At 41.2% G+C, this 22,571-nt stretch overlaps 1 protein-coding gene and 1 long non-coding RNA gene across 10 annotated transcripts in view; one reads left to right on the plus strand and one right to left on the minus strand.

The window, feature by feature from the left end:
* LOC104479695 (DENN domain-containing protein 5A) overlaps positions 1-22,571 on the minus strand; it is an 82,986-nt gene that overhangs the window by 40,312 nt on the left and 20,103 nt on the right. For all 9 annotated transcript variants that reach the window (XM_086750205.1, XM_086750208.1, XM_086750202.1 and 6 more), the window contains exons 2-5: positions 21,869-21,940; positions 21,167-21,276; positions 19,816-20,461; positions 6,773-6,960 (exon numbers count right to left, since the gene is read on the minus strand). In XM_086750205.1, coding sequence (XP_086606331.1) covers positions 6,773-6,960; positions 19,816-20,461; positions 21,167-21,276; positions 21,869-21,940 — 1,016 coding nt within the window. The remainder of the gene's footprint in view (positions 1-6,772; positions 6,961-19,815; positions 20,462-21,166; positions 21,277-21,868; positions 21,941-22,571) is intronic.
* Positions 9,526-14,489, plus strand: LOC147600601 (uncharacterized). Its single transcript, XR_015258755.1, has 3 exons — positions 9,526-9,743; positions 12,826-13,078; positions 14,210-14,489. It is a non-coding gene; the product is annotated as an uncharacterized LOC147600601 (long non-coding RNA).

Here is a 22,571-nt window from a genome sequence, read left to right on the forward strand (position 1 = left end):
GACATCTAAGGAGGAACTAATAATATTCACTGAGTAAACTCCCCACCCCACTGACATCCTAAAGAGAAAATATGCTTTATTTTAAACATTAATATATAATTACATGGTGTGGTGGTTTAGCTTGAGTCATCACACAGTTTCCCGCTCAACCTCCCCCTCCCCTGTGGGATAGGAGACAGAAATTGGGAAGAAAGGAAAACTCGTGGGTTGAGATGAAGACAGTTTACTAGAACAGCAAAGAAAAACTACAATAATAACAGAGTATAAGGATATTAATATATACAAAATGAACAATGCATAACTTCTCACCACCTGATGTCCGAATGACCGATACAGCCCATCCTGAGCAGCAATCACGGAAATGAAACCAAGCAGCAAGCAAAGGAGTGAAAGGGAGCCAGCAAGATAGAGGAAAAGATGCCAGCAAGCAAGAGAGATGAAAAGGTGGAATATGGATGCCAAGGATGCCCTCTCCCATGCGCAACCCCTACTTATACACAGAGCATGATGTTTATCGCATTGAATACTCTTTTTGGCCAGTTTGGGTCAATTTGTCTGTCTTTCTCCCAGCTTCCTGCACCTTGACATTAGTGAGACTAGGAAAGCCAGATAGCATCCTTGGTCTCATTAACAACAACTCCTATCATCAGGGTGTTTTTATCAACATTCTTCACATATGAAATCCAAAACACACTGGCTACTGAGAGGAAAATTAACTCTATCCCTGCCAAAACCAGGAACACATGGTATGCAAATAGATGCCCACAATAATATAGAACAGTCAGTTTTGATAGCACAATCACTACTATTTGAATTCTCTGTGCAGCACAGGTACTCAAACTATCAGGTTTTCACATCCTCTCCTAGATAGTCAGATTGAAACATGGTTATGAGTTAAGGCTTCTGCTTGAATATACATTAAAAAACTAAAAATCATCCGTCTACAGCATTTCTACAGCACATACCACCTTTGTGCATTAGGTCTCAACCTTGCAAATAATCACCCACTTCACTTAATGCACAGAAAACATGGATATGCAAATTTATACACATATGGCTGGCTAGCGGAACACATGTTTACAATGGTCCTAAATTCTAAACGATGCTCCTGTGCCATTCCTGTAAGCAAACGTTGACATTCTGCATTTATTCTCAGCACTGCTGTTCCTCATGCCAACTCAGAATTTGTGACTGAGAACAGCTGCAGCTTTCAGAAACATGAATTTAACTCAAGTGGCTGTTTAACACTGAAGTACAAGAAAACAGAAAACTGAAGTTTGTCAATAAATTTGTGGTATTATCAAGGATCTATCACACCAAGAGATAGCCTGAGAATAGATACAAAGCAGTGATTATCTCTCAAAATAATTTTCTTGGTCAGTCTGGTCTCAATGTTTTGGCATCAAGAGGAAAAAAAATGCTTTTCAAGAGATCTTTCTTATCTTCTAAAACAACATACAAAAATAAAAACCCACTGAATTTGTTAAGATTTAGCATTGAACAACATATTTTTAATGGCTGAAATAAAAATACTAAGAATGTGTATCCAGCAGAGAACTGGATTTTAGCTTTTTTAATCTCACAGCTTTTCTAAAAGAAAAAGCTATTGCCAAAGACCCTTGGGATCACTTCATTAAAAACATGCTTTTTAATGAGATACTACTTTTGTTTGATTTAATCTGTACTGGGATACTCAGTGTTGCTTATTTTCACTCAAAATAATTCAAATTTCCTCCATTCTCCTGCATTAGAGTGGCGAGACACACATGCAAATCCAGTAGCATGGCCCAGATTAACTTGCTTGTTAAAAATATATTGCTATAGCACTGCAAAGGTTTCTTTAGAAGGAAATTCAAAGACACATCAAAAAAACAATCTTACTTCAGTACTTGCTGAGTTTGTGATCTGCAAGAAAGCTAGTTTAACCACTTTTTTGGATCAATTTTACTGATAAACAAACATTTTTGCCAGCAACATCTGAAGTAGCTACATGTTCTTCCCTTCCTCTTTGATTTCTGCAGCACCTTATTCTAGCACTGCTTCTCCGACCCCCCCCCCCCCTCCTGCCTTTTCTCTTCCGGGTTCCTTACAAGCAAGTCTCTGAATGAGCTATCAGTGAAACCACAAGGATGCTTATGCATATAGAAAAAGCCCTCAGCAAAGCAGCAACACATATAAGAACAAGCTTAACTTTAAGTGCACTGTATCACTGACATGTACAAGAAACTCAACCCTACAGTAAACCTTGAGCCTTTTTTACAATTTTACTAAGTTTGGTCTTTTACTGAGTCAGGTCTTCAAGTCATTGGTGAATCTCAGTTCTCCACCAGGCACTGTTTTCTGATGTACCCAAGTGATAGTCTAAACTGGAATTTTGTACTAATACAGTTATTTTGCTGAATAATTTAATCATTAGGTGACAAAGCATCAACTTGTAGGACACAGCTGGATTTCCATGCTCCCATGATAAAGCATTCCCTTAAAGCACCAGATGTGACCAAAACATGTAAGAACACCACCACAAGCAAACCAAAACAAGCCTTATGGACTATGTGTGCAAAACTTAAACCAAATCTGAACAAGTTAGGATAAATAGTATTTTTTACATATATTAGCTTAAAACAGTTTGAGCAAGACAAATCAGTCTTTTTAAAAATTCAATATAAAACCACAATCAAGATGTCTACAGTGACACTGAAGCATCCACACTACACCTGATAGCAATACAATGCTCTTCCACAATGCCCTTCAACTGAGAATCACTACTACGTTTGCTGTCAAAGCTCACTTCTTTGGCCCTTGTCCAAATTAGATACTGTTTAACAGCAGCTGTCCCATGCATCCATGTAAACAGATCAGCAACAGAGATGCAGTTTATGTAGTTTCAAGACAAAGAAAAAAAAAAAAGGAAGTTTGGTTTTTTTTTGCAGAACTCTGAATAAATCAGAACATAGAACAGCTCTTTATATACTCTTTGTAATAAATGAGGAAAATTCTGATACTTAGTACTACGAATCAGGAGCCTACAGGCAGGACTTGGAAATTAAGTTCCTCATATAACCCTGATGGTTTCATAATGGATCATATACCTCCCAAACTTTAGAGATAAGCAATGTTAAATATTAATATCCCCTTTGTTACTGATGATAAAATTGTCTTTAATAAAGTACAAATAATAGAATCCCTATGCCCTCTTCTGCTGTTCTATGACAACACATTTTATGCACGTTGCTTGTCAGTTTCTATGTGAGGAATTAAGTGTAGAGCTTCTTTGGCTCTAAATGAAGGGTATCTGAAAGTCTAATCATAAAGGAAAATATTTTGAGATGAACCTGTAAACTGCAGTTCTAAACATATTAAAGCTGACTGATTAAATCATTAATATCAGAAATACTGATACTGAACAATAGTTTCACTTAGTGCGACGAGCACGCACTTTGAATTCTCTTTTACATTTTAAAATGGTACACTTCTTGTCGCAACAGCAGATTTTTTTTTTTAAGTAAACCCTCTACAACAAAAATCTCAACAACAGTCAGTTCCTATTCTTCCCAGTCTACTTTGCCTCTCAGATAAGCAAATCTATTGTTATAGGATAACTTCTCAGTCATCTTTGAAGTCTTCAGCACATGTTCAAGTCCATTGCTATGCCATAGCTACATATGCAGTCTGCAGTGCTAAGGACTTCATCAGTTCACAAGAAACCTTACTCAACAGTGACTACCAAGGGGATGTCTCAGTCTAAGTCACACTCGTTGTATAAAAAGCTTTAAGAGTTCACTCTTCAAATAAGGAAGAGAAAAGCTGAAGCTTCAGAAGGACAAGTTTAAGTCCTGCAGCAAATTTCATCACATGGGTATATCACTGCTGACACTTCAGTCCACTTTGTCCTGCCCTCCCACACAATTCCAATCTCTGTGAGATACTGTCTAAAAACTACTCCTCCACCTTCATAAAAGGCTGTCTGTAAAACAAAATGTAAACTGAGGTGCCAGATTATTTTTTTAATACTACTTTGATTTAATTTTTAAGATCCAAAAGCAGATCAACTACCTTACTTTAAACCTCAAAGTAAGCTGATAAAGCTCTTCAAAACCATTTATCTTTTAAATAATTAAAGTATTTATTTGAAGTGAAATTATGTTTATTTAGTTGGAAGCATTACAGTGATTTTAAAAATGAGGAAGTTCCTTACAAGAGAAGGACAGTCTTTTAAAAGCTTGTTTCAATAGTGAAAACATCCATGGTGGATATTAACATGCATATCCATAAATGCATTTCACTTCACCAGCTGTCCTCTCTAAAAAGTATACTAGCCATAATAATTAAGTCTGTCTGTATATCCAAAATGTTATAAAAGTGTCGTAAACCAAAGCAATAGACTGTTTTCGTGGCAAGAACATACATTACTCTGTTATTAATTTTGTTGTGGTCAGTAGCTCGATGTCCACGTGGAGAATGGTAACAAATGGCATTCCTCAGGGGTCCACATTGGGCCCAGCCCTGTTTAACATCTCTATCAGCAACATGGACAGTGGGACAGAGTGCACCCTCAGCAAGTTCGTCAACAACACCAAGCTGTGTGGTGCCGTCGACACACTGGAGGGGAGGGATGCCAACCAGAGGGACCTTGACAGGCTGGAGAGTGTGGGCCTGTGAGAGCCTCGTGAAGTTAAACAAGGCCAAGTGCAAGGTCCTGCATGTGGGTCACAAGTCCAGAGGCCCTAACATAAAGAGTACATGGACCAGTTGGAGAGGGTCCAGAGGAGGGCCACAAAGACGATCAGAGGGCTAGAGCATCTCTCCTATGAGGACAGGCTGAGAGAGCTGGGGCTGTTCAGCCTGGAGAAAAGGAGGCTCCTGGGAGACCTTGTCACAGCCTTCCAGTACCTACAGGTGGCTTATAGGAAAGATGGGGAGAAACTCCTCAGTAGGGCCTGTTTTGAAAGGACAAGGGGTAATGGCTTTAAAATAGAGTGAGGTAGATTCAGATTAGACATCAGGAAAAAAATTTTTACAATGAGGGTGGTGGAAAACAGGAACAGGTTGCCCAGACAGGTGATAGATGCCCCATCCCTGGAATCATTCAAGGCCAGGCTGGATGGGGCTCTGAGCAACCTGATCTAGTTAGAGATGTCCCTGCTTCTTGCACGGGAGTTGGACTAGACGACCTTTAAAGGTCCCTTCCAACCCAAACTATTCTATGATTCTATGATTTTATAATTATGCCAGGGCAAAAACAAAGAGTCGGAGAAAAGAAAGAAATCAAGACATTAAATACTTTTGTTTTCACAAAAAAAAAACAAATTTGAGGAAAAACTGTCCTTTGAACTTGCCAGGAAAAACAAATGAAAGCTATCAGCATACAGACTTGAGAAAAAGAGCAATGTTGACATGGTGACCAGATGGGAGATTCACAAAAAATACCTTGTCTTTAATTTCACGTAGCTTTTTTAAGAAGTTTTTTTGTGTGTGTGTCAAGCCAGGTGGCAGTACTGCCTGACAACGAAAATAAAAAACACTACCACAAAACCCTCTGCCTGCCATACTTTTGCTTTCCCAGTAATGTAAATGATAATAGAAGAAAACAGACAACCAGCAAAAATGGCAGAGATTAGATAATCCTACCAATGCCTAAAGTAGGGTGTTTACCCCATCCCTCCCCTGCAAAGTTACACCTACAAGTAAGCAGACTCAAGCAGGAGCCAGAACTGTGTTGTTCTGAAACTAATAGCTCTGCAATCACCTGTTTCCCACAGGGCAATCTGTCAGAAGTGTTCAGCTTCTTGACAACAGCCACACAGATCACACTGTAACACTCAGCATTTTCTAATATGCAAGAGCAAATAAACCAATGAATGGTGCTTGATGAGAGAAGTCATTCAGATGACTGATAGCACTGCCTTACGAGCCAGCCAGATGCCAACCAGATGCCAACTACCTGACGTATGTCCCATGGGTGGTAAATGGCTCCTGCAGACATCTCCTTTGCTACTTCAGGTAGTGCTCAACCACTCTTGGTTCCCTGATCCTCACAATCAGCTCTTAAACTCTCTCTTGGCACCTTCTGTATGAGTTGCAAATGGTCTGTAAAGGTCCTGCTTCTCCTTGATACAGTAGCTGGTGTTAACAGAGCCTCACTATGAGGGAGGACTTCCTAAGCACTATCCCAATTAGTTTGCTCACGTAGATGCTGACATTTTGCTGCAGACTGAAGTACGTGTTCTAGAAGAAAATTTGAAATAGTTTTGGTGCAGACATCTGACAGGCTGGGTCAATGTAAGCCAATCCCAACTCAAAGATGCAGTGCAGGGAAACAGAGTCTAATCCCATCCAATCAGGAACTGGCCCAAGCACAGCACAGTGCTGAAGCTAGTCAAGCTTTGCTCATTCAGCATCACACGGAAGCAGCTGTATGGCCTTTTGGCCAGCTGGTGAATTCACACTGCATCTCTTTGCTTTTCCTAGCACTAAAGGGCTAAGTTTTGCAGCCAAAAAAAAAAAAAAAAACTTTTCTGTAACTCAACTGCATCAATATCTGTAAAATTACAGTTTAATTTTATCAGAGCATACAATTTGCAAAACGGGTTTATTTATCAATCTCACCAGATTTTCTCCAGCATCTCCAAAAACTAAACTACGATCTATCCCAAACCAGAGCCAGCAAGACCTTCACGATGGCTGTTAGAGTTAGGACTACTGTTTTGGCTCATTTCTCACTTCCCTCATAGTCACGTACAACATATAATCAATTGAGATAAGCTCTTCTCACCTCTTGAGGAAGTTCCAGCTTAGACCTGTCATCCTGCCCATTAGAGTGCAAGCCCATGAGGTAAGGGACAGGAGCATCTAGAAAATGAAGGAGGGATGCTGGAAGGATAGGAACATACACATGCTGCCACTGAAATGGAAACATGAGTACTGTGATGGTCTCTGCCACAGTCATCAGTCTCTGATAATCTGAAAAAGATCAAGAAAAAAAAATATTTATTTCACAAACATTTTAAGTAGATGTATCTAAGTTAAATAAACGAGAGCTTGCTTTAAAACAGAAACCACAAAACCCAGAACTAGCTGAGTAGCATCTTAATGAAAGCCCAGACTTGTACACCCAAGCACATTTTGCTGAAACAACAAAAAGAGCTCAATGCAAAGTAGGTCACTCTACAAGTCATACGGAAATAAGCAAGTTAAGCCTCAGCATTCATTAAATCATCCTCTGCTATCTATATCAGGGTTACCAGGATCACCATTTTAAGTATGGAACCAGTATTGTAATCAGCTAAGAAATACATCAGAAACACTTTATTTTCTCTGTGTTTATGGCTTTCTATGGAAGCCTTCGATGAAACTCAAGGGATCTGGTATGTCTCAGATAAACTTTTTTAAAAGAGTGTTTAAATGTCTATACAGCATGCTGGATAGGCATCAATACAACAGTGTGACTGCATACAAAATAAAAAGGATCAGCTTCATTTATCCTTTTTAATGTATGATTGAAGTCTCAATTCAATGTAAAAACAACTCATCTCCTCCTAGAATTTAACAGCAGTGCTAAATGCAGCTGGGCAACACGCATATCAAAAGGATCTTTTCATTCAGCAGCTGGTGGCTAGATCAGTTAATATTGCAGTATGCTGTGCCAAAACCTCACCCTCCTCTTTTATACTATAGAATAATCTTTAATAGGTTTTGATATCTATATACCATAAAAGAGGAGGCAACACCAGATGAACTCAAAGTATGTGGTCTAATACAACTGCTGAAACATTCAGAATGCTTTGGAGCTGCCAGGCTGGAGAGAGTATAAAACAAGCTCACAAGACTAAGGCAATACCTACCTTCAGTCAAGCTATAAATACGGTACAAGCTGGAAACATAGGACGCCTTTTTCACAACACTGCAACAATATCGAATTCCAGTGAGGAAGCAGGGAAAGAGGAGGAAAGGAAAAATATGTGTTGGGGTATGGGTGTGTCTTCTAACATGTTCATAAAAATACAGACACTATGGAATTGGAAAAGACACTTGAATGCACAGGTTCAGGTGCTGAGATTTCTGAAGCTGTTTGCACACTGTTGCAGAGCGCAGATGAAAACTGCATAAAGAATATTTGTTCTAAACAAAAGTTGTCAAGGAATCTTAAGTTTAACTGTGCACTTTCTAAGGTTATAGCTTTAATTCCATCCTCCATTCAGACTTCAGAGAGCAGAAGACAGAATCAAGAAATTCAGTTCCTAGCATTCATGATTAATTTTGTTTGAAGCCAAAGTTGCAGTGTTTGGGATCTGCAAAGAGTCCCACAACCCAAGAGGAACTAGCATAACTTTTGCTAACATCAGTCATAATTCTCCAATCTAGGCTTATGATTTTTCTTTTCACATCAAGCTAGGCCAGTGGAAAAGGCTACTGCACCAAGGTACTTGTCACTGTCTCACAGTAGATCTGCTGTGACTGAAGGAGCCTTCAATCAAAACAAGCCAGAATAGCTTAAACAGTTTAAAGTTCTTGCTAAAAGTTCCCTTGGACTGAAACAATTAACGAACATCACCAACAGCACTCCTCTATTTTGCCTGGACACCAGTTTCTGTCTACAGTTACTTATTGGTTTACAGCTTTAATCACAGTCTGACTGCAAAGAAGTGATGAATTAATGACAAGCTTTGAGAAGAAGAATCTATTCCATACCCTATTTTCTTCAGCTTTAAAAGGAACTTTAAATGTAGCTATAGATATACAAACATTCCAGCTGGTTCATATTCAGCTTGTTTATTTGAAAGAACAAGTATCAGAACAGAAAGTGTTTTCCTATGACACAAAACCCCCCTGTCTAATCCTGCTGGCTAATTTAAATACAACTTCTCTCTCTGTCATTAAGCTAACTGTAGTACTAGCCTTTCAAATTGATTACGAAGTAATTACAATAATTCAGAACTTCTATACACTCAGCAGCTACCTCCTGAAACAGAGTTATCTGCAAATATAGCTCTCTGATCCTACATATCCACATGGCTTAAGCCATTCTTTACTCTTGGGCCTTCATAGTCACAGCCTGCAAGTAACAATGACTATATTCTGCAGACTTTATGCATGTCAGGAGCTGCTGGCAAAAGGCAAGAAGCCTGCAAACATAAACCAAAATAATGTAAATGTTTTCTTAAGTTAAACAACCTGAGAGGGGATGGAGGGTTTTTTGACTTTAAAAAAGAAGAAAGTAGTACACTTCTGTAGGGAACGGCGCTCGGAAGATCTCGCGTTGTGACGGACAGATAGGCTGACCCCTCCCCTAGGAGTGCACCGCCCACAAAGGCGGAGCCAGCCAATATATAAGCATGTGATGCAGCCTAATAAACTGCCATTTGCATTTCCACCATATTGGTGTCAGGGTGCTTATTGGCCCCAGGGTGGGTGTCCCTGGACTCCAAGATAGGCCACATGTGGGTAGTGCATCGCCATCTATAGGTCCCATCGATCCCGAACACAAAGGCCAGCAGCAACAAGTGGTGACCCCGACGTGATCGAGACTGGAGGGACTGACAGGGCTGGTGAAGAGCCCCACGGGATCGAGGAGTGCCTGCGACACCAGGATTGGCCTCGAGAGGAACGTGGCAGTAGGTGGGGTCGGGCTAGCCACCCGGAGCGTCGGCGGATGGCACAACTTTCACGGCCAAAGAGGGAGTGAGGCGGCTGCAGGACAGTGGACGCCTGTGTGAGGGCTCACGAGCATGGAGAGTACGATAAAGGTACTGAAGGGACTGGCGAGGGCACAGGGGATTTGTATCAAATCGGCCTAACCAGAGAGTGTATTGATTATATGATACATATGGGAGTGACAGGGACTCCCTCAGATATATCTGATAGGGAAAAATGGGAGAAAATAAAAGGGCGCGTTCATGGAGCCTGCTGTTTTAGGCAAGTTGGATCGGCTGATGACCTTGGGGAAGGACATCAGGATCTTAGAAAAGGCGCGCGAGGAACGCCAAGTGTGGGTGGGAGCTAAAGCGTGTATAACAGGGAAAACTGAGAGGGAAATGGACGTGCAAACAGGACCCTTAATGGGGGACGAGGAGACAGTGGAAGAAAGACTGAGGGAGGTTGTGGAGAACATGAGCTTTCAGGGGAAAATGGCTGCTGGGTTGGGGGAAAAGAACATGGTGGGGAGTTCGGAGCGGGGTAGGGCAGGCGAGGAGGACTGGCCACCCAAATTGCCTGTTGCCTACCCACTGAGAAGGAAGGAGTCGACAGAACCCCCACCACAGTACCCCTGGGAGGATTTGGTGGAGGCAGGGAACACAGAAAGACAGAGGGTAGAGGAGGAGGAAAAGGCGAGGAGGGACAGTAAACGGCGCGAAATGAGGGAAGAACATAAACGTAAAAGGAGGGAAGAACAACTACTTGACTGGGTGCCCGGCAAAAGGCTCTCCTTTGATAGCAGTTCGGAGGCAGAGGGACTGGCTCCGTCCCCGATCCCCGCCAGAAAATGGCGGCAGCCCCGACCGCCCTTCCCCTCGGCCTCGGAGGAGTCTGAGGAAGAAGGCGGGAGCCATGATTACAACGAGGGGGGAGTCGGGAAGGTTCCGGAATGGGAGGGCCCTGCTGGCTGCCGGGAGGGGGCGCGGCCCGAAGAGCAAGCCGACACACCTACAGCACCAAAAAAGGCAAACGCCCAGAGAGGGGAGGAGTCTGAGCCAAATAAGGACATGAGCGCAGCAGAAGTGTTACACAGTCTCACGAAGGGAATGCAGGAGCTGGCTGCTGCCACGGCTCATCAGAAAAGGTTACTAAGTAAACTCCCACTAGGAGAACAACATGAACCAACAGATTGGAACTTGATAGCGAAGGAGTGTATCTTGAAAGGTGTGAAATTAGAGTCAGGAGCAATAGCTGCCTTCCCTGTAAAAGCAAACCCAACCGGAGGGCATGAGTGGACACCTTTAGATGCGAGGCTTGTACAAGCACTATATAAAGCGATAAAGGAGAAAGAACTAAGGGATGAGGAAACGCAAATTTTATTAGACAGTGCCCATGCTAGCCCATTAACACCTGCAGACATAAGGCAGCTGGCAAAAGCCATCTTAAACCCCACATTATTCATACTATAGAAGGAGGCTTGGCAGAGTGGATGTGCTGTGATAGTCCAGGCAGCCACTCAGCCAGGACATCCTCTCCAAGGGACCATTCTGGAAAGGTTAGTGGAAGAGGTCAATTCACCATGCCAGCTGCACAAATCACAGGGCTAAGGGGAAGAGAATTCCAGGCTACTACAGAACAATCGAGAAGAGCCTATGGAGAAACTGCAAAATTAGAAAGGCGAGCAGAGCCTTGGACCACCATCGTACAAGGACTAGGAGAGAATTTCACAGAATTTTGTGGCAGGCTCCAGAAGGCCATTTTAGAGTCCAACTTACCGGATATGGCAAAGGAACCGTTTTTGCTTGATGCATCAGGCAGCAAGCAAATTCGATGATAAAAGACATCTTAAAAAATGTGCCACCAGGGACCCCCCTCGCCCAATCAATTAGGACAGTGCTACAACAGGAAAATTTGCAAACAAATCAGCCTTTTGTAAAATCACTGCAATCAGCAGTAATGGCCACAGTGGGACCAAGGTGCCACAGTTGCGGACAACTTGGGCACCTTCAAGCTACGTGCCCTAACAGGAAGGGACAGAAGCCACTGAGAAATCAGAGAGGCCAAAAAGGTCCTTGTTGGATATGCGGTAGACCGGGACATGTGGCACGCGATTGTAGGCAAAAATTCCAACACGGAAACGGCCGAGGGAGGCTAGCGCGCAGAGGGGCTGCGCCTCCCTCTGGAGCGCGAACCTCTGCGGCAATGACAGCACCCTGGCAACAGCATGGGACAACAGAGGCGAAGCAGCAAGACCGAAAGGAAGCTGCCTGGGAACCCCATCACTCCCAGGAGTGGCCTTGGTCTTAGATTGTGCCGACAGGCCCGTGGTCACGCTTTGGATGCAGCACGGAACGGGTACAAAACCTAAGGAAATAGCTCTGACAGCCCTAGTAGACTCAGGGGCAGATGTCACTGTTATTGCTGCGTCTGTGTGGCCACAATCCTGGATGGCTCAATATGATGGGACCGTGACAGGCACTGGGGGAGAACAATCCATTTACAGAAGTGTCCACCTGATCAGACGAACGATAATAGCAATCAGGTACTGTTTGTAACAATTGACATATACAGCAAAATTATTTTGGCAACATCGCATTGAAAGCAAACTGCTAGAGTAGCAGTACAACACTGGAAAACGGTAATGGCATGGCTAGGAAAACCGGTGACCATTAAAACAGACAATGGGCCTTGTTTCATAGCGCAAGCTACACAAGACTGGTGTCAAAAATGGGCAATACAATTGAAACACGGTATTCCATACAATAGTACAGGGCAAGCAGTCATTGAATGGGCACACAGAACATTAAAGGACAAGATTAGGCAGCTTGGGGAGGGGGAGGGTTATACAGGAGCAATACCCCAAGCAGCCCAATCCACAATTTTAAATCGAGCATTATATGCCCTAAATCATCACATCAGGGGCAATAGCGATGATACAGCAGTGCAGAGGCATTTTAGGGAGCCTAAAGAAAATGAGAGGTACCCCTTAGTACAAATAAAGCCACCTGGGACAGTAGATTGGGAGAAAGGATGGAAACCGAGGGCACTGGGAAGAGGATATGCTGCAGTAGAAAAAGATGATTGTTTACAATGGATACCAGCAAAGTGCATTAAGCCAGATCTTAAGGTTACTGGTAACAACTGAATTAACACACTGTGAAACTAAATCTGCTGTTGAGCTCTTTCTTATAGGTCGTCCTCAGCATCCTAGGACTGCTGTGTCTAAACCAAAACGTAGAGGGTGGCTACTGGAAAAACTGGATGACAAACAGGAGCCTGACAAACATGTGTGTTTACTTGCCGACGATGGATGCAGTGAGAACATGTTACGTGTTTGTGGCACTGCCCGGAACCATCGCAACAGCAGTGCCCCAATTGTGGGAAGCAGCTCGGACAGGAAGCGTGAGAACGGTGATAAAGATAACTGATGGGAGTGGATGTCGTAGTTCAGCCCCGATTGGACCAGACTATGCAGTCTCTCTCTCACTCCCCCCACCTTCCAAGAGAACAGGGAGAGAAAATATAAGGAAAAACGGCTCGAGGTTTGAGATAAGGACAGGGAGAAATCCTTAAAGTTACCGTTATGGGGAAAACAGACTCGACCTGGGGAAAACTATTCATTTATTACTACAAACAGCAGGATAATGAGACAGAGAACAAGATAATCTCCCCCCACCCCTCCCTCTTCCCGAGCTTAACATTATCTCTACTGCCTTCCCCTCCCGAGTGGCACAGGGGGGAAGAGGGAATGGGGGTTGCAGTCAGTTCATCATATGTTGTTTCACGCCGCTGCTTCATGGTTGGGGGAAGAACTCCTCGCATTCCTCCCCTGCTCCGTTGTGGGGTCCCACCCCTACGCCACAGTCCTTCGTGGAACTGCTCCGGCGTGGGTCATCTCTTCCACGGGTGCAGTCCCTCTAGAACAGCTGCCCCAGCGGGCCCTCCATGGGCCACAGCTGCCTTCAGGCATCCACCTCCCCCAGTACGGGGTCCTTCATGGGCTCCAAGTGGATCTCTGCTCCTCCGTGGACCTCCATGGGCTGCAGGGGGACAACCTGCTCCACCATGGGCTGCACCACAGGCTGCAGGGGAATCTTGGCCAGGAGCCGCATTACTCCTCCCCCTCCTTCTGAACTGACCTTGGTGTCTGCAGCCGTTCCTCACAACAGGCTGGTAGATGTCTCTCAGGATCTTTTTTTACATCATCTTATTCACTTCTCATCTCCTTTCCACTTCTTGCAGCCGGGCTGGACTGAGTCGGGCCCAGTCGGCTGCCTGGCGAGAGGCCCATGAGGCCTGCGCCTCCCCCTCTGCGCCTCTGCCCCTGCTCAGCTTCTTCACATCTTCTCTTCTCTCTCTTTTTTTTTTTTCTGTTTTCCCCTTCTTAAATACGTTATTGCAGAGGCGTTATCACAGGACATTCTGCTACCAATCGGCTTGGGCTTGGCCAGCAGCAGGTCCGCCCTAGGACCGGCCAAGTCCACTGAACAAAGGGGAGTGACTTCTAGCAGTTTCCTACAGAAGCTACCACCTTAGGCCCCCCCTCACTAACAAAACCACGACAGTGGATTATGAGATTCTTCAGTTGGGATTGGTTATATACAGTTCTGATAGTTCTTGTGATTGTGTTTGTAATGTTATGTTGCAGTTTACCTGTTTGTATGTTTTTTGGAAGATGGGTTATTGTTCGTTTACATGTATTAATGGATGATAGACATCAGCAAGTTGTATATCATTTGTTAAGGAATGCATGGTGAATAAAGTTGTGCCTTAAGGTTTATCATGGGGAGGGGGAGATGTAGGGAACAGCACTCAGAAGATCTCGTGTTGTGACGGACAGATAGGCTGACCCCTCCCTTAGGAGTGCACTGCCCATGAAGGCAGAGCCAGCCACTATATAAGCATGTGACGCAGCCTAATAAACCGCCATTTGCATTTCCACCATATTGGTGTCAGGGTGCTTATTGGCCCCAGGGTGGGTGTCCCTGGACTCCAAGATAGGCCACAAGTGGGTAGTCCATCACTACCTATAGGTCCCATCGATCTCGAACATGAAGGCCAGCAGTAACACACTTCTAGTACCAAAGAATTATGTAAGATTTAAAAACAATAATATCAACAATTGAAAGAGGGAAAAAGTGCTTCAGCAGTGGTCTTGCTCTTGTTTCTTAAACCAGAATATGCTTATTCTGGTGCAAATGACACAGTCTTTTGGCCTTGCCCTGTACAAGAGCATTGGTAGGGAAAAAAATTATGTACCTCTAGTGCACTATTGTTTTGGAAAGTACTTAAGTGATCACTGTGCAAGGAAAAGAAAATCTGCTACTTTTTAACATGGCCACTTAAGAACACAGAAAAATGCTGATTTATTCTTCTAACACCAATTGCTGTAGGTAAAATACATTATTCCTTAAAGCATGTATAAGAAGTTATTTACACTAGTATTTATCTCTGTCTAGTATATCTAGACATTTTTGTTGACCTGTAAAAGGCAAGTAAATCCAGGAAAAAGAAGTGAGGGGTCTTTGGTCTGGAAAGAGAGGAGCAGGATGGGAAGAAGGTGGTAGCTGTAAGAACTATGATTCCACATCTTCATTCTCACATTCTACCAGAGAGAATTCTATGAAGTGCATACTGAAAATTTCTGACTTGGCTAGATTTAAAACTATTACGTGATCACATTCTGGGATTTTTTTTCCTTCTACTCTTCCTTCTTCATGGATCACAATGAAACACTGTTGTATTCGTCAAGTAATTTCCACTCTACATGTAACTCTCATATTGCTGCTTTTAGGCAGAGAGTTACCCCTGCAGTGGCAGACCATTACCACAGATGCATCTGGATATCTTCAGAAAGTGTTATGGATAAACCAGAAAGATGGGCTACTTGCCAGGATTAAACTTCTCTTTAACCTGAAGGGGAACAAATTATCTACATTGTCCCTACAGACAGATAGCATGCAATGCAGTTGAGAAAACCTACATTTCTTTAATTTTCAAAAAAATTGTTAACTGCAGTAAGAAAGAACTGTGGTTAGTAGCAGCAATGGGTCAAAGTATTACTTCCTATTCATGTTTGCTTGTGTTTTACAGGCTGATTAGAGATGCCTGCATCAAGCAGCAAGTTTCCTAAATCACTGGCGGCATAAGAAGAAAATTGTCGTACATAAAAGTCCCGTGATGTCCAACTCTAATCTTACACCGTAAAGAAATAAAACTAACACTTCACTCCAGAGTGAACAAAATTTTAAGCAAGTGAAACAAAGATGGGGAGGAGTGAATCAAAAGCAAAGTAAAGCAGAAAAAAACACCTTTATTTGTTTTTAAAAGTGGCAGCAGACAGCAAATACCCAAAAAATAAAAAATGTTCAAGATCAGTCTGTGGCAGTGGTGCATTACATTTCTCCTTTTCATTGTTTTTAACTGTTTAGAAAATCGCCTCCACACAGACTTTACAGCTGTCTTAATTCAGTGCACACTTTTCAGAAAAGCTCTAGGTGCTCTACAGAGATAAACTTATTCCTTGTTTCACACACACAAGAGCAACATGAATTGCAGGAAGGCAAACCAGCGCTCACAGAATAATCTGGCGAGGGCATAACTGAAGGCCTCCTTCAGCACCATCGCTTTGCGGGAGTTTCTCGGCACTGGCTTAGCACTAGGAGCAGCTTCAGATTCTTCACTGTCTTATAGGCACCTGCATTTCTCTAACACTTTCCTAAAAGGGAGACTACTCTGCCAATAAGACAATAAAATAGAGGCATTCATTCCATATGTTTGGCTTACACTGATCCGAAACACACATGCTGTGCCAATATAGTGGGACAAAGGAAGAATTTCCAGAAACAAAGTCAGAACATGTCAAAGGAATCTTAAAGCAAAACACATTCACTGTCAAGTTAAGTTACTCCTATTCCAAGGACTCATTGCAACCTAAGATTCTGAATAATTTGTCTCAAAAAGGATCATATTTGGCAGCAAAGTCCTCCAAGAGTTTTGGGTTGGTTTGTTCTGTTTTGCTTTGTTTTGTTTTAAAACAAAAACAAAAACAAAAAGTAAATCTTACAAGCAAACCCTCTGATTCTGACACATACTGTTCTAAATCCAAATCCATCCAATAAGTATCACAATCTCATCTGACCTAGAAGAACAAGAAATAATCCCAACCACCTCAACTGTCACAGGTTTGAGCACCAAGTGATTTAACAAACTCAAAGGACAGTTTTTAAAAACTAAGATTTATATTCTAAATGACAACCTAGATGTCCCACTACTACACATGCAAGAATGTGAGCAAGCCCTTACAAAAGTTCAAGCAATTTCTTATTCCTCTTAGAACCAAGTGCACCATCATCTGTATATATATTCAACATTCCCTGTTTTACTAACAGCAAAAAACAGATGATAGTCAACCATATAGAAGGAAGAGCAGACTGTATTAGGAGCATATTCCAGTTTAAAAGACAAAACAAACAAAACCAACAAAATCCCACAAAAATATAAATAAAATAGAACCAAAGCAAAAGAAGGAAACTGGTAAGTAAAGGTACAGACAATCAAAAACTCAGTCAGAAGTTCCATTTTCCTACTTAAATCATCCTTTTAAGTGAGGCAAAGAATCACTTTACTGAAACAATTTCCTAATTCACTGCCACGTAGAAGAAAACAGAATATCACGTGTTTGTTCTCCCAATATCACATGTTTGTTCTCCCAATATCACGTGTTTGTTCTCCCAATTCACTGCCACATAGAAGAAAACAGAATATGTTAGAAAAGTGAAAAACAGAAAATACAGGAAGAAAAAGTTGACTTTCTAGAACTTCAAAATACTTCACACTCCCATCTCAAGTTATACAAAAATAAAGTACATGTGCATCAAAAGCATTTTAGAAAAGAGTCTTCACCTTGACTGTTGGCAACACCAGCAGTATGCAGTAGCTTCTGTTATTAACTCAGTAGGAGCTTTGAAAATATCCTGAGTAAGTATTAGCAAACTACACCAAAGGTTTTTTTAAGAAAAAAAAAAAGCAGGTAAAGAAAAGGGTGTCAGAGATTAGATCCGTCAGAAAGTACTTAAAAGAAGTCACTTTTCAAAAAACTATGGCTAGTATTACTGAGAAGGCACTGTCACAGCTATTTTGCCAAAACTGAGGGCTAAAAGTCAGCAAACAAATAACTAGAATTCTTTTTCTACTGAAAGAAGTCTTTTCAGCCAGAAATCATAGGTGAGGACTTGATAGAGGCAGGGCAAGACACTTCCATAAGGTGCAACACAGCCCAACTTAGCCAAAGCTTGGGGTGAGGCAGGGGAACAGCGGATAGAAACCATCATAAAAAGCCAGGCCAACAGGCCTTCAGCTGCATGGATCCATTTGAATATGTCTGTGCATGCAAACAAAAAACTCAAGTATTCCAGAGCTATTTTAAGCTTCTTCAATTAGCCACTGATCAGACACTTGGAAAGTGCCCAAGAAAAAAAGTTGAACCTATTAATATGACTTGGAAAGAGAGCACAGGATACAGAAGACTAGCTCAGAAGCGAGCCAAGTTCCAGTCCAGGAGAAGAGAGTACTTATAATGCAATGGCCTGAAAAGAGATCAGGGAACCCTGTTCCAATATGGCGATACAAGCACTGTTTTCCTTGCGATGCTTTCAACCAGCCAGGCACACACACTTCTGCCACAGGCGGTCTCAAGTACCGCTAAAGGCTCACTGGACTGCATTCCTCTTCAGATGGAAGAACTGATGAATCTTCCACTGGTGGGCTACATGTATCCACATAAACAAACTCTCCCTAAATCCCAAATATATAAATGTCTAATCCATCTCTGGAGAAACCACAAAAGAAGTTTGTCTGCTAGGCAACTACTTCTAGATTTTCTATGAATAATAAGCAAATCAATTTGGTTTTTAAATCCATGAGAGTAACCACTATCGAGCACAGTAAGTTTTTTTGACTGTGTTTGAATTACTGTATAGTTTTTCCCTGGTAGTGAACAGTGTTTATACAACGCAACAACTGTGATATAACACCCTACTGCCATTATACACTTTTAATCTCCTTGACTATACAGACAAAAACCATCTTTGACTTTAATCTAGGCACACATCTCAACACAAAAACATCTATATTTCATGCTTGGAGAATGCTGCTAATAAATGCAGGATATATTTCATAAATAGTTACCATTTGTGTTCTACATATTTCAGTGACAGGTCAATGGACGAAAATAGCAAAACCAGATTTCAGTAACGGACTGTCCTTAAATTTGTCTTGCTTTCTTCTAGGCTTCTTTACCTTTACTATAAAAGAGTGTGCAAAATGCAGTCTGTCTACTTAAATCATACCATTATGGATGGGTGGGTCTGGACTAATGTCAGCCGGCTTGGGACAAAAAAAAAAAAAAAAAAGTAGAAAGATATCTTTTGGCATAACTCCACATACTCAGGGTTAGAGTAACAAGATGCAGAGTAAGAAGCCCAGTATTCATAAGTTTTAACACAGAAAATGGACTACCACTGCAACATTACTTATTAGTTGCTAAATAGATGCTACTTCAACTTAGTTGTTGCCTATCCTCTTCAAAGCAAGTTTATCCATGTGACATCAGCAATAAACATTTCAGCCTTAACAGAGTATTTTTGGTACTCTAGTATTTAAATTCAGTCAAATAAAACTTTCTCAGGTAATTTTATTTCAAAGTAACAACTGAAATGTGAATTTGGGTATTCAAAGAGAAAATTATATTTGCACCATTAATTCTTCTTCAGAATCATATATAATTATCTTCTCAAAATGCATGGATAGTTTGGCAGAGATAGGAGGGAATTCAGCTAAGCAGCCAGAGTGGAACATGGGAGAAGGCATACTACTATATCCAACAGCAGAAGGTTTCCAGAGACAACAATAAAGGGGACAGTCAGTTTGTGAATACAAGAGATTGTGCGAAAGCCCAAAGTTTTAAGTTTCTAAAAACAGAAGTCAATGTAACACTCTCTTTGCAACTTCAGATCTTTTCTTTACATTGAAATCTGCACACAGATCACCCTCACTGTATTAGCATGCTAATGCCACTTCAGTGCAGCTATTCTGTTGTTTGTGTGTTTTTAACATTCAAGAACTGAAAAGACCTTGTGTCGGTACAACTACAGGATAAGAACACAAAAAAGAAATACTCACGCTGTGAATAAAGCAGTATCTGAAATTCCAAGAGGGCACAGGTAAAGAGCTGAACCACATTTTCTACTCCAAGCAATTCAAAAACTTCTTTAACTGGAAAATCAAATAAAGGTAGCTCACTGGTGCTTGGCCTCTGGCAGATAATTGGTCCATAAACACCTGAAAATTTTAATGATCTTCCTGCTGGAGGAAGAGGAACCTCATAGAGAATATTGTAGATGTAGCTTTCTAAAGGCAGAGGTGGCGGCTGAGGTGAAGTCACTGCTTGGTGAAGTTGCTCTAGTACTTTCTTACAAGCTTTCATGAAAGACATTGGAGTAATCAGACAAATGCACTTTGAGACATAGAGTGTGTCTCTGCTGATGTCATAGGAGTTAAAACGCTGTAGCTTTGAAACAGAAGTGCCATTGCTGCAGCTATCTTTGTCATTCATGGCTGGAGTATGAAGAATGTCATATTCAGCATTGTGCATATGATACAATGTCTGCATTGCACTGCAGATCTGTTTGCTAGTAACTTCCTCAAAAAATGTGAGAGAAAATCCAAATGTCCGTGAGCCATCTTCACGAGTAATAATAAAAGAGTGGAACTGAGATTCTCTGGAATCTGCTTGTGTCTTGAAAGCAAGTCCTTTAGGCATACATAGCTATAAAAAAAGCGGGGGAGAGGAGACAATATCAATTAAAACACACTTTTCTCTCCCTCTGCCTCCAGAAGCATTGGTGAAAACAGGATTTAGAATCCACAGACCATCATCACATTTCCATTTAAATTCTATTAAGTGTTACAACTCTGTACAATACAGTAATAAGCATCTAAATCAGGAAAACTAAAAGAAAATATTAAAAGGGCTGTATGAAGTTTCTATGAAACTCATAACCATTTTGTTATCAATGTCAACAGAAATAAAATAAAAGAACTCAGACTCAGATAAAGGAAAGTATTTTGGCCCCTAAGATCAGAAATCTGACAGAGAAAATACTACATTTTATCTAAATTAAGAAACCACACTGCATTCCATGAAACAGAAAAATCACGCACAAAGAAGACTCATTAATTGCAGAGTAATTTATTTCTCTGTCAATTCTCTAGAATGTAACAAAAAAGTTGTAAGACAACAATAAACTTTCCTAGGGATTTATCACTTATAAGTTTTAACTTAATTTCCTTTAAAAAAAAACCCAATTAAATAAAAAGGCTTTTTGAGCCTCCACAATTTAGATAAATTCATTATTCTTTCCAGTCTATAATTTGACTTCCCACTTTTTTGTCAAAGAAAACACAGATTAATGTCTTCAACTGATAAGGCAGGTTTCTGTCTTAAAAACAAAAGCCACAAAGTGATACTGACCATTCCCACTGCATCTTGGTCAAAAGGGTTCCATTCAACATTCTCAGGATAGCGAGCAAGAACTTTGGATTTAAATGTGCGTCTTAACGGAGTCTGTTCAAAGTTTTCCCCTGCAGGTGAAAGAAAAATACGGAAGTAAATATTTCATTCTAAGTTCAAACAAGGCCAAAAAGCAGGATATCAGCAGGCAGATGTGAGGATAAGTGAATTAAGCACACATTCCTTTTAAGAGAAACAGAAAATTCAAGAGAGTTAGTTAGAATATAATCAGACTGTAGATATTAGCAAGGATTAGCATTGTAACATTTATATGTCATTATGTATCTGTGCTTTTCCTTAAGCACCACTATCTTGAGATTGCAGTCATGACAGCAATTCTCTAAGCTACTCTTCAGATATTTCACATTTTTGTTAAAGCATAGCTAAAGCTTCAGTTTCAGTGGAATTTTGTTACTGAAGAAAACCAGAAATAGACAAGAGGCAAAGATGATGCAAGTTTAAGACAGATATACAAGTGGCACCACTTAATTTCTTCTTCAAGACATAGGAAAAAAGGGTATCCACCATCTATTACAATAAGTTAGCTGTGAAGAGAGAGTCTAGGAAGTTAAAACATCAAGAACCGCATAAATGCCCATGAAGACAGGGTATCAGATGAACAAAAAATTGTTCATATTTTTTCCCCCACACTTTTTCCTTTACCTTCTGTTGCACTTGAAACGAAACAGCTGGCACCATCTCGGGTTTTAGAGGCCTGTATATAGTGGCATAAAGCTATATAACAAATAAAAACAACACTGCATTATTAATGTCATACTGTCGACTGTAATTACATAACTAACACATACCAGTAAAACACATACAAGTATTCTATACAGAATTAGCATGCATAATAGACAGTCTAGTCTCCTAATATTCTTTTTACACTTATACAGCTTAATACGGATTTCTCATTTCAGGTACATACTTCTTGAAGGAGATGATCAGTATGTAACAGAAGCTCATAGTTCCTATATAAACAACCAGAACACTCATGCAGCAACAGGAATTAGTTGCTTGTTAAATTAAAGTTTTACATATTAAACTATAAAACACTCCCAAAGAGCTGAAACTAACCCAAGGACAAGACCATTTCAAGGCCTTTAGAACTATACAAATTTAAATGGCATGGTCCAACTTTTCACAAATGCTACACTATATTGTCTAACACAGTCTGGTTTATAAGCTCTCACATTTCCTCTAGAGCAATGTTCATTGTGATAGGACAGAACTTTCTGGAGTAAATCTTCTGAATGTGTGTAGTTGCTTTAAAAAAAAAAAAAAAAAAAAAGTGCTGTCATAGTTTAGCCCCAATTGGGACTAGACTACGCAGTCTCTCTCTCTCACTCCCCTCACCCTCCGAGAG

This window comes from Chlamydotis macqueenii, chromosome 5 (genome assembly GCF_036417535.1).
Source record: "Chlamydotis macqueenii isolate bChlMac1 chromosome 5, bChlMac1.mat, whole genome shotgun sequence".
NCBI classification, from domain to species: Eukaryota; Metazoa; Chordata; class Aves; order Otidiformes; family Otididae; genus Chlamydotis; species Chlamydotis macqueenii.